General features: G+C 48.7%; 1 protein-coding gene across 3 annotated transcripts in view; it reads left to right on the top strand.

The window, feature by feature from the left end:
* The window catches only part of Elf4 (E74-like factor 4 (ets domain transcription factor)), a 52,084-nt gene extending 40,656 nt beyond the window's left edge, over nt 1–11,428 (top strand). For 2 of the 3 annotated variants that reach the window (NM_019680.2, XM_006541527.1), the window contains exons 3-9: nt 1,602–1,773; nt 2,109–2,201; nt 3,278–3,469; nt 4,239–4,322; nt 4,414–4,606; nt 5,453–5,830; nt 7,031–11,428. In NM_019680.2, coding sequence (NP_062654.2) covers nt 1,602–1,773; nt 2,109–2,201; nt 3,278–3,469; nt 4,239–4,322; nt 4,414–4,606; nt 5,453–5,830; nt 7,031–7,814 — 1,896 coding nt within the window. In that variant the 3' untranslated portion in view covers nt 7,815–11,428. The remainder of the gene's footprint in view (nt 1–1,601; nt 1,774–2,108; nt 2,202–3,277; nt 3,470–4,238; nt 4,323–4,413; nt 4,607–5,452; nt 5,831–7,030) is intronic. The other variant, NM_001381876.1, reaches the window with a different exon arrangement.
* Nucleotides 11,429–12,005: the final 577 nt, after the last annotated feature.

Genomic DNA, 12,005 nt, shown 5'->3' with positions numbered 1-12,005 from the left:
CTGCCTTCCTACTTCAGAATACCAGCTTGTTGGCTTCCCCACAGACCCCATACTTTTTCCATTCTCGGCTGCCTTTTCCTCCTCATAGAAAGCAGTCTTTGCTGTTAAATGTCACAAATATAAAAGAATTCAGAGCCGGGCATGGTGGCACACGCCTTTAATGCCAGCACTAGGGAGGCAGAGGCAGGCAGATTTCTGAGTTCGAGGCCAGCCTGGTCTACAGAGTGAGTACCAGGACAGCCAGGGCTACACAGAGAAACCCTGTCTCGAAAAACAAAAACAAACAAACAATAAAAAAGAATTCATAAATCATAAGCATACATACAGACAGACAAAGGAACGTGAGTGTGCTCTGGTTAAGTAGGAAAGCATGGGACTTAAAAGATGGATCAGCAGTTAAGAGCACTTCTGGCTCTTGTAGAGGACCCAGGTTAAGTTCCTGGCATCCATTTCTGACAGGTCACAACTGTTATAACTCCGGTCCCAAGCAACCCTCTTCTGACGTCTATGGGTACCAGACATACACTTACATTTTGCACATAGATACGTGTAGGCAAAACCCTGACATTTTAAAAAGAAAAAAAAAAACCCAACCATTTGTTTCCCAGAAGCTCCAGGTACCTAATGATAACGTACTCTATGCCAGGCCCTGTTGTGAATGCATCATGCTTACTGATCTGTTTAAACAATCTATGGGGTCCATCATATGAGTAACCTGGTTTCATGACTAAGGAAACTGATACACAGAAAGGTTGGAAAACTTTCCTAGGGTCCTCGTGCTAGGAAATAGCAGATATTAGTTTAAAATCCAAGCAATCTGTCTCTTGGTCAGTGCAATTCAATCACATTTTTTAAAGGTTTATTATTTATTTTATGCATGTGAGTACACCATTGCTCTCTTCAGACACATTAGAAGAAGGCATCAGATCCCATTACAGATGGTTGTGAGACACCATGTGGTTGCTGGGAATTGAACTCAGGACTTCTGGAAGAGCAGCCGGTGCTCTTAACCACTGAGCCATCTCTCCAGGCCCCCTTCAATCACGTTTTATGGAATTCTAGAATGTCCTGTATTTGTCTAGTGCAATGTAGGACCACTAGTCAACATGCAGCTTCAGAGTCCTTGCAAAATGTTTGCCCAGGTTGGGGCTTTAGGTCAGTGGTGGAGTGCGTGTTTAGCATGTACAAGGCCTTGAGTTCCATCTCTAGCACTGTGCATACATAAAGCACATGGCTGACTGCAAGTCCTGCTAAGCTAAGCCATCTATCTCTGTTCATCAAGATCTCACTTAAAGCATCACCTAGGGTGAGAGGCCTGACAAGATGGCCTAGCAATTCAAGGTGCCTGCTGCAAAGCCTAATGACCTGACTTCCATCCCCAGGACCCACATGAGTGAAGAAGAAAACCAACTCTAGCAAGTTGTCCTCTGACCATCCCCACACACATGCGGTGGTATGCCCCACCTCAAAAATGACTAAGATTTAAACAAAAAAATGTGATTTTTAAAAAGTATCACTTAGTGAGGTTGGCCGTGGCATCTGGTAGGGTGGGCTTCTCAGGAGGAGGGGAACCCTGACTCAGATCTCTTTCTTCTCCATAGCTGGAAGACCCTTCAGTGTTCCCAGCCGTGATCGTGGAACAGGTCCCCTATCCTGAATTAGTGCATCTGTGCTCAGGACTGGATCTGGATGAGGTCCACAATGGCATCATAAGGGACAGGACCTTGTGCATGACACAGGATCAGATTTTAGAAGGCAGTATTTTGCTGACAGGTCTGTTCTTTTTTCTGGTCGGGTAAGGTGTATGGTCCGAGAAAGGGCAGCAGCCTTCAGGGAAAAGCAACTCCCCGTGGCTGCTGATAGCCCCACATAACAACCAATGCTTCCCACAAAAGAGGAAGGAATCATCTTAGCCCATCCATAAACTCCTCAGACCGGGTAGCGCCCACAATGGAAACCAGTTTGGGGAGGGGGGTCGGTGGGAGGAGCTCTGATATCTGCCTAGCTGTACCATAGCCCATCTCCCCTGGGGTTGGCCCTTTTATTAACTATTCTGAAGCCTGATGAAGCTCTCCTTTCTCCTCCCACTTCATGGAACTTGGAACCAGATGATGATGTATCCACCTCAAATAACGTGTCATCCACTGAAGTCCTATTCAATGTGGCAACTCCCAGTGATGTCCTGGATGAGAAGCAGATCTGTAAGTTTGAACTTGAATACCTGAATTCAAGGTGATAAAACAGCCCACGTTGCTTCCACATGCTGGGTTCTCAGGCACATGTGCATTTGCTCTCAGTCCTCACATCCCTCAGTGGAAACGTGAAAAGACTCAAACAGAAACATCTCACAGCCCCTGTTGCCTGTTCCTGAAGGCCAGATTCTTTTTTTTTCCATTTTTTATTAGGTATTTAGCTCATTTACATTTCCAATGCTATACCAAAAGTCCCCCCATACCCACCCACCCCCACTCCCCTACCCACCCACTCCCCCTTTTTGGCCCTGGCGTTCCCCTGTACTGGGGCATATAAAGTTTGCCTGTCCAATGGGCCTCTCTTTCCAGTGATGGCTGACTAGGCCATCTGGCCTTCAGGAACTAAACAGGGTCCTGAAGGCCAGATTCTAAGAGGGCATAGATGCCTATTGATCTGCCATGGCTCCAAGTTCCTTAGAAGACCTCCAAGGTAGCTCCCCTTAGTTCCTTCCCTAGAAGGTACTCTACTGCTCAAGACAGTCCCCCAGTCAGTTGCCCTTACCCAAGAGGGTACTATGGCATATTAAAGGAAAAAAAAGTCTCCGAGGCTAAAAGAAATGTCTCCCCTTGCCTCTCACTAATATTCAACAAATATTGACCGAGTGCCAACAATGTCCCACTGTTGCTGTGTGACCATGGCACATGACTTGCCATTTTTCAGTTTCCTTATCAGGAAAGCAGAGGAATTGGGATTAATGATTTCTGGAGTCCTTTTGACTTGTCAGATGCGTGAATGACTAAATCATTCAAGTCCTTTATCCGAATGCAACCTGGCCCTTCCCCACTACCAGCAGTGAGAGATAAATGTAGCCTTTGTGGTTAGGGCTGATCACACCTATAACTAACTCTGCAGATGTGGGACAAGACCCCTGAGGCAGCTTTAGATGTAGTCTGTGTGTGTGGCTTTTGAGAACGGCATCTGCACCCTCCCTGTGTGCTACCCATTTTACTCTGGAGTTACAAGAGAGAGGAGGATGGCTCTCCTTGCCCTCAGCTCTGCCCATCACCGGCCTTTCTTCTTGCAGTCAGCTCACCGGAAGTGCTTTCAGACTCCAACTCTGTTCAGGCCATCAATCTACCCAACTTCCTGCTCTCTACCCCTGAACCTGATGACCTGAAGAAGACAAGTGATGCTGGTGACCAGAAGGAGCATTCTGAGGAGGAGAAGGTCTCCAGAGAGGAAAATCTTAGGAAGATGGGGAAGGCACGGAAGAGAAGTAAGGATGAGGGGGAATATATGTGCATCTTCTGTGTGGGGAGCCTTGGGGGGACTGGGAGGCCCCAAGCCTGAGTGGTTCGAGGCTTGCAGATACATTAAGGTGCTATCTCTTTGGTCCAGCAGGGATGGACAAAAGGTTCCTCTTCTGAACGTCTTGGCTTCCTTAGGTGTTCTTCCCAAAGCCAGCCTTCCTCTCACACTGCTTCTATCTATCCAGAGCATTCATAAACTCCTCTAGCTATGCCAGTATTCCCAGTTGATTGGATTCTAGGGTAGGTGTTGGGACAGCAGGCATAGACTCCTGGCTAGTTCCTGGACTTTGGGGGCCCTCCCTTATAAAAATGAGTCATGCTGTATGCTTATCTAGCTTCTATTGCGTTTATGAACAAGGCCATCTATGCAAGGACTTTGGACTTTCCCAAGCTCCTGTGTTATTGATTTACTTAGGAGATGGCTGCTTGATGCTGCCTTACCAGCATGCCTCCTCATATCTCTGTACCACACTGATCGACTCCACAGCAACACCTTTAGGCTATCTCCCATTTCAAAAGTTAGATCAAGAATGTCTGGCCTAGCTGTTCACCTGAACTTTGGAATCTAAAGGTCTCTCATTTGCAAATCTCTCATCTCCTCATGTGGTAGCCTTGATGTGGTATAGATACTTCTTGGCTGTTGCCGTGGGGAAGGATTAGACTCCCAGCTTACTGATCTGGCTTGCCTAGCTAACTTTGACTTCAGCTTTCTGCTTACCTGCCTTTTCTTCACAGACCGAAAGACCAAGAACAACCGAAGTACCTCACCTGTCACTGACCCTAGCATGCCTATACGGAAGAAATCCAAAGATGGCAAAGGTATAGCTGGCTTTCAGGTGAGGTGGGCAGGGTGCCCCCTTAATTTAATTTCAGAAGCCTAAGCAGCCCTTCACTACCTCTCCCTCTGCAGGCAGCACCATTTATCTGTGGGAGTTCCTCCTGGCTCTTCTGCAAGACAGAAACACCTGCCCCAAGTACATTAAGTGGACGCAGAGAGAGAAGGGCATCTTCAAGTTGGTGGACTCCAAGGCTGTGTCCAAGCTGTGGGGCAAGCAGAAAAACAAACCTGACATGAACTACGAGACCATGGGGCGAGCCCTGAGGTAGGAGTTGCTGGGACACAGAATTTCTTCCCCAAGGGATCACTAAGATCTTCCTGTGCCCAAGGAGGCTCTCCCACTTGAAGGAAGACCTGATTGGTCCCCTCTAGGAAATGGCTCTAACATTTCCCTTTTCTTTCACAAGCCCTCTTTAGCATCTCTTTGTTGAAGGGTAGTTTAGCTCCACAGACACCCAAAACATTTCTACAGAGGGCTTTTGTCACATTTTTGGAAGCCAGAGATGGCGTTGAGTTGTCCCCGAGATGCATCCTTGGGCCTCTACCCTCTGTCCCTGCACGCCCTTTTCTTTTCTTTTCTTTCTTTCTTTCTTTCTTTCTTTCTTTCTTTCTTTCTTTCTTTCTTTCTTTCTTTCTTTCTATTTATGAGCACACTGTAGCTGTTTCCAGACACACCAGAAGAGGGCATCAGATCCCATTACAGAAGGCTGTGAGCCACCATGTGGTTGCTAGGAATTGAACTCTGGACCTCCAGAAGAGCAGTCAGTGCTCTTAACCGCTGAGCCATCTCTCCAGCCTGCTTACACCCCTTTTCACTCTTCACCTACTACTCACTGTCCTTAGTCCCAAAGCAATATGGGATTGACATTGAATACCCCTTTTTTGTACATCTGATAGACTGTAGTAACTTTTAAAATGTCATAAATGGCCCTTTGTGTCTGAGAGTTGGCTATTTTTTCCCAGCCCCACCGTCTCCTGGACTGTCCCTGTTCAGTCCACCTGAGTCCCGTGCTTGCCCAGCCTTAGAAAGTAGCATATTGAACAAATGGAACGACAGAGCCTCCTTACTCAACCTCTGATAAACCCACCAATCCCCTTCTTGTCCCTCCAGATATTATTATCAAAGAGGAATCCTGGCCAAAGTGGAAGGGCAGAGGCTGGTATACCAGTTCAAGGAGATGCCTAAGGACTTGGTGGTGATTGATGATGAAGAAGAGAGCCCTGAGACACCAGAAGACTCTTCCCAGGCCTCGACTTCCTCCACACCCTCGACCAGTACCATCCGGAGAGCCAGCTCCAGGGTCGGAACCAGAGCCTCCCCCGAGGACAAGGATAACCCTCCCTGGGAGAAGCCAAAAGTCCAACACACTGGTCTCCAGCCATCTGCAAGCCTGGAGTTAGGATTGTCTGTGGATGAGGAGGTTCCCACCACCTCCACCATGCTTGCCAGCCCACTACAGAGCCAGGCCAGGCTCACCAAAACTGTGAGGTAGGAGCATCCTAGCAATCGCAGTCTTCCTTTAGTCCTTCCTGTTGACTATAGGGGGTCAGTGGTCAGGTTCCTGTGAAGCTCTGCTGCATTTCCAGTTTTGTGGGGTCTTCACAGAACCCCTAAGAAGCAAGCAGGGCACTTGTTGGTCAAGAGGAAAGATGGGGCTGGGGAAGTGGCTCAGTGGTTAGAGAGCATGGCTTGCCCTTGCAGAAGAGTCCGGGTTGATTCCCAGCACATAAATTGGGCAGCTCATAACCACCTGTAACTCCAGCTCCAGAGGATCTGGCACCCTCTTCTAGATACCAACAGACATGTCTGTCTGTCTATCTGTCTCTCTCTCTCCCTCCTCTCTCTGTTCTGGATACCAACAGACATCTCTCTCTCTCTCTCTCTCTCTCTCTCTCTCTCTCTCTCTCTCACACACACACACACACACACACACACACAAATAAATAAAAACAAACTTTATCAAAATAAAATCTGAAAAGAATAGAACTAAAAAATAAATCTCTTTCAAAAAGAGAAGCATGGCTTGCCTGACAGAGTAAGCCAGCACTTCCCTTGGGCGGGGGGTGGGGGCTTCTGCTACAAGATATGGCTGTCTGTCTGTCTGTCTGTCATCCCTATGCTACTACAGCATGTCCTCAGGAGCCATCTGGGGCTTCTCCATCTGGTCCCATGCCATGAAGTCCCTTCCACTTCACAACAGGGCACTTAGGTTACAGACATTAACACCACCTTCCAGGTGTCTTAGGAATCACACTCTGCTCTTTGATGCTAAGGGACCTGCAGTTTTCTCTAAAAAGATTGGTTTTGGGGTCATGTTGGCATGTCCGACCACATTGGTTTGGGTCACAGGGACACTCTTCAGAGGAGGGGAAGAGTTGAAGAACAGCGAGGAGCACAAACTCTAGGCTTCACAAGGCTTCCATGCAACATCCCCACTTCCACCTTTGCTAGTTCTGGGGGCCCTGGGCCGTGTGCCTCAGTTTCCTCAAACTCTACAATTCATGGGCAGTTTTGAAGCTTGAATAGTGTCAGACTTCTAGAATAACCTCTGACCTATACAAATGAATACATACTAGCTAGAGCAATAAAGACACAACAAAACTACAACTCCATTTCTCTTACGCCTTCCTTTCTAGCCAGTTAGGGTACCTCCTGCCTTAACCAGCTCTGTTTTCTGTCTTTTTTCAGTTCTTCTCCAGCACCCAGTAACATCCACCTAGGAGTAGCCCCTGTGGGGCCTGGCTCCACTGTCACCCTGCAGACCATCCCGCTGACTACGGTGCTGACCAATGGGCCTCCTGCCAGTACTACTGCTCCAACTCAACTCGTTCTTCAGAGTGTCCCGCAGGTGTCAACATTCAAGGACACCTTCACTTTGCAGACCTCCTTCCCCCTGAACACCAATTTGCAAGAGAACCAGGTGGCAACCCAAGGGGCCCCACTGATCCTCAGTGGTCTCCCCCAACTTCTGGCTGGGGCCAACCCTCAGAGCAACCCAGCTCCATCCCAGGTCATAGGTGCTGGGTCAGCAGGGCCTAGCTCTCAGCCCCCTGGGACTGTGATTGCTGCCTTTATCAGGACTTCCAGTGGCACATCAGTGCCTGTGGTAAAGGAGGGGCCCTTGAGGTCCTCTTCATATGTGCAGGGTGTGGTTACTGGGGCACCCGTGGAGGGGCTGTTGGTTCCTGAAGAGACCCTGAGAGAGCTCCTGAGAGATCAGGGTCATCTTCAGCCACTTCCGAGTCAGGTGCTCTCAAGGGGTTCCCATAACCTGAGCCTTGTGGGGAACCAGACTCTCTCTCCCCCTAGCCACCCCACTGTTGGGCTAACCCCAGTGGCTGAGCTCGAGCTCTCGTCAGGCTCAGGGCCCCTGTTCGTAACTGAGCCTAGTGTGACCAGATCCCCAACCCAGGCCCCTTTCTCCCCATTCAATCCCACTTCCCTCATTAAGATGGAACCCCAAGATATATAAACAAAGGGATCAAAAGTATGACCCACCGGGCAAAATTGTGAAGCATTTTCATGTGGACTTAAGTAAGAGTACCCACCCTTCTATCTCGTGGGGTGTGAGAACATTTGATTCCAAGTTCCCCAGGCCTATTTGACATCGCTCTGACCAAAGTGTGCCCAGTTCAAGCATCTGGCACCAGACCAGGGCCTTCAAGAGCACTAGGGAGTAGATGTGCTCTTGGAATGAAAATGAGCTGACTTGGTGATGGAGGGAAATCCACAAGCCAGGAAGCAGCTTGTGGCCAGATCTGGTCAGCAGCTTCACAGGACGAGTTAGGCCTGGTCATACTTCGTTATCTGTATTCCTTACACAGGGAATTTACCATCCAATATGTGAATATCTTCGTATGCATCTGTGTGCACTTGTGGGTCTGTATCTTCATTTCTTTGGGAAGGATAGGATGTAGATGTCAGGTCTTGTCTGTGTTTGTGTGTGTGTCCGTCTGTCCGTCCGTCCCTCCCTAGGTCAGCCACAGAGATGAGGCAGTTTTAAGAGAAAGCACTCTGTAACTTTTTCTTGTTGTTGTTGGCAAGCAACAATGCCTTTCTGAGACTGGAAGGAACTGGTGGAATGCCCCTCCTCCCAGTCTATAGAGGTGTCACAGAGCTGGAAAAGGTCTAGGTAGGAGAACTTCAATGGGTGCATATGCTGAGAGGACACTGCTAAGGGACAAGAGGCCATGTATGTTAAAACCATAGTGGGAGAGAGAAGGAACACACTTAGTCCTGGGAGCACTTGCTTGTCATAGTCACCTTGCCACCAGGCTGGAACCCGGAGTGCTCTACTGAAGGTTGTGAGGCAAAGCACTTATCTCTAGGCAGCCCTGATTATAAAGTCCCTAGCCAGGCCTGAGTGCATTGAATGGTTGTGGCCAGGGCTTTTGGCTGTTTGTATAAAATCAGCCCTATGCTTGACAATAACAGCCCTTTGTGATCCAGTACTCTTCCTTCCCTATCTTGGGTTCCCTCTTCACTCTGTCTGCGCTGAGAAATTCCACCTGTCCTCAGTTGCTGAGGCTAGTGGGGTGGCAAGGCTAGCTCCAGCCATACAGTCTCACTCACTCTCCCACCCTCTCGCTCTCACAGTGGCTCTTTGCTTTTTATTTCTGCCCATCACATCTAACCCGATTCTCGCTTCACTGAGATGACAGGAGCGAGCACACATGGGTTCCTACAGCTCCTGTCAGCCCATGAGTCTGCTTTTCTCTTTTCTGTTTCTGGAAAGAGCTCTCCTGATCTTAGTCTCTCAGCAGAGGGTCTCCATCTCCCTTTTTTGAATCTGCTTGCCTCTTTCCTACCAGGTTTAGGAACAATGTGTGGAGATGTCACACCCAGAACCAAGTCTAGCTAGCCTCTGGCGACTTTGGTTAATGTGAATCAGTGCTCCAGGACCTTCTCTATGTCCTCTATGCCAAAAACACCCACTTGACCTAACTACCTCCCTGGCCGGTCATCCTCCTCCCTACTGTTCCCTCTCCTTCCCTGGAGGAAGGAGCCATCTGTGGCTCTATGCAGGTGTGTTTGCTACATTCCCAGCAATTGGCGCTGAAATGTCTGTTCTAATAAAATTGGCTGATGATGTCAATCTCTGGATGGATGGATGGAAGGAAGGAAGGAAGGAAGGAAGCATCTAGAGAAAAGGTCACCATTGTTGGCGTTAGTGTTTGCTGTTCTTGTTGTGTTTGGGTTTTAGTTTTTTGGGGTTTTTGAACTTGCTCTGTTGGTTAAGATGACCTTGAACTTCCGGTTCTCACCCCCCCCCTTCCTTGTTCTCACATGTGGATCACCATGTGGTTCTGTGGACCAAAGCCAGGACTCTGTGCAGGCGTGACGAGTACTCCTAGCAACTGTGCTACCTTCCAAGCTCAATCATTTTTTTTTCAATCAGTTTTAATGAGCACAAAGGGACAGTATGAGTTGCCATCAGCCTGGGACCTAATCTCTCCATACACCATTGTGCTTTCTGTTTTCGTGCGGGCTCCTCCTCTCTGTGTGTGGGTGTTCTCCAAGGGTCTCCATTTTGTCATGGGCCAGTTCTTTCACATGAGTTCTGGAACCTACTTCTCTAAGTTCCTGGCTCTCGCTCAGCCCTAGTGATCTGCTTCTGTTCATGATGCCACCATTCTGCTGACCTTCTAGACTGGAAATCTCAGAGCTGTCTGGTGGGCTCTGTGCACTTGACCCTGCCCCTCTCCCTCATCTCCTGTTATCTGGCCTGTCTTCATTTCCAGAGCCTCCAGCCTAGCCCATGCCTCTTAACGTCCCACTTCCCAATGTGACTTCTCAGCACTTCTCTCTGGCAGGCTACTTGCTCTGGCCTTCCTCTGCTAAAAAGCCTTCAGCGAGTCCTGGCCTGCAGACTAGGCCAGTCCTTAAACTGCTGATCCCCACCCACTCAGGATTTTCTAGCTGGTCTAGGCCTAGCTTTAGTTCCCCAATCGTGGCAGGGCCCAAGAAGTTGGGGAGCACTTGGAGAGTAAATCTTGAAAGATTTGAAGTTTGATAACAACCCACCAGGGAAAAGAGCTCGAAGTCGGTGGCATTTCACTAGTGGGTCCTCTCTGATATTCCCCACTCACCCCATGCCAAGGTACTCTTCGAGGAGTCCATGGTCTTTGAACTTGTTCCCACTTAATGCCTTTTCTTTCCTGGGTTCCATCTAACCAATATGCTCTATCCTCTTACTAACAATGGAAAACTGTGTCTCAAGATGGAATTGAGTGGGAACAGCCAGTTCTTACCTTTAATTCTTAAACTTGTAACTGCCACTTGATGGACAGGTGACTAGAAACAGCCTGTGACATCTCTGTTGTAATCACAAACTGTTACTTAGACTGTAAGTTTAGTACCTTTTATCTCCTGTGTGTGTTACCTTCTGAGGGGTAGGCACCACCGTGTCACCCACAACACTGGGCATACTATAACGCAGATGAGCATCCCTGACCAGTTACTGTTTGATCTGATGAGAGCTGGGAAGCAAACTTTTGAGGTAGCTGACCGCCGTCCTCCCCTCTCGCTTAGGCAGTTACTCCAGGTGCTTCACTGCCCAGTGCTGCCCCCCCCCCCCACAGGACCACCTCACCCTCTATCTTAACATCAAAAATTTGTATTACTTTCAACATCCCTCTGATCCTAAAGACAACTTCTTGTTCAGTTTCTTCCTTACCCAGAGTGTTAAACTAGCTAACCGGTTAACTAACCCTTGCTGACAAGCGTTCTGCAAGAGGCTTACAGGAGAACCTCAGGAGACAGATTTCCTTGAACCAGAGTCAGGTGGCAGCAATCCCCCTGCTTTTGTGATGGCCTGCCTAATGGAGTCAGGAGTCAAGTGATGGTCCTCACGTCCCAGCGGCTGATATGTGACTCCCTCCTCCTGGCTCCCACAGCACTTTGTATATACCTCTTATTGTAGCACATTGTATGTAGTTCTTTGATTGTGTTCATGTACGGTTTCCCTTCAACAGACTGTGAGCTCCTCCAGAGCAGGAGCTGTGTGCTAGTCAGTGATGTATCCCCAGCACCTAGCCACAGTGCCTGATACACAGTAGGTGCTCAATAAATGTTTATTGAAAGGCTGAAGGTGTTCAGATTCCAATTGTGGGACCTTCTGCCTTACCTGGGGGGCGGGCAGGAAGAGGACAAGTAGGTCATTCCATGCTCAGGAGCTAATAATCATGGTGGTTTTGTAATTTTGGTGTCATTTTTAAAGGTCGTGATGGGACGGTCTCATGTAGCCCAGGCTATGTGACCAAGCATGATCTCCCCCATTCTGAGATTACAGACATTCGTTGCCACACCCCTCCCATCCCCGCGCCTTATTTCGGGCTGAAGACTGAATCCAGGGCTTCCTGTATGCTGGATAGATACTCTATCAACTGAGCTACATCCCCAGCCTGGACCACAGCCCACCCATCATAACATTTCAGGCAGCTACTCCCTTTACCCACGTGTTTATCTATCATTGGGTTCGCCTGGCGCTTAGAGCTGCTTTCAACTTCAACTATGCTGTGTTGATAGGCGACTCCCAAACAACTGCCACTGCCTCCCTTCCAAGTGACTGCACTCAGCACTATATCCTTATCCCTCGGTGGGACTGAGGTAGAAATGTCACTCCCATCCTTGGACGGGAACAGTCAAATTTGTCTGCCGGTCA

This window comes from Mus musculus, chromosome X (genome assembly GCF_000001635.26).
Source record: "Mus musculus strain C57BL/6J chromosome X, GRCm38.p6 C57BL/6J".
NCBI lineage: Eukaryota > Metazoa > Chordata > Mammalia > Rodentia > Muridae > Mus > Mus musculus.
The sequence above is the reverse complement of the archived record's forward strand: the minus strand, read 5'-3'. Positions and strand labels throughout refer to the sequence as shown.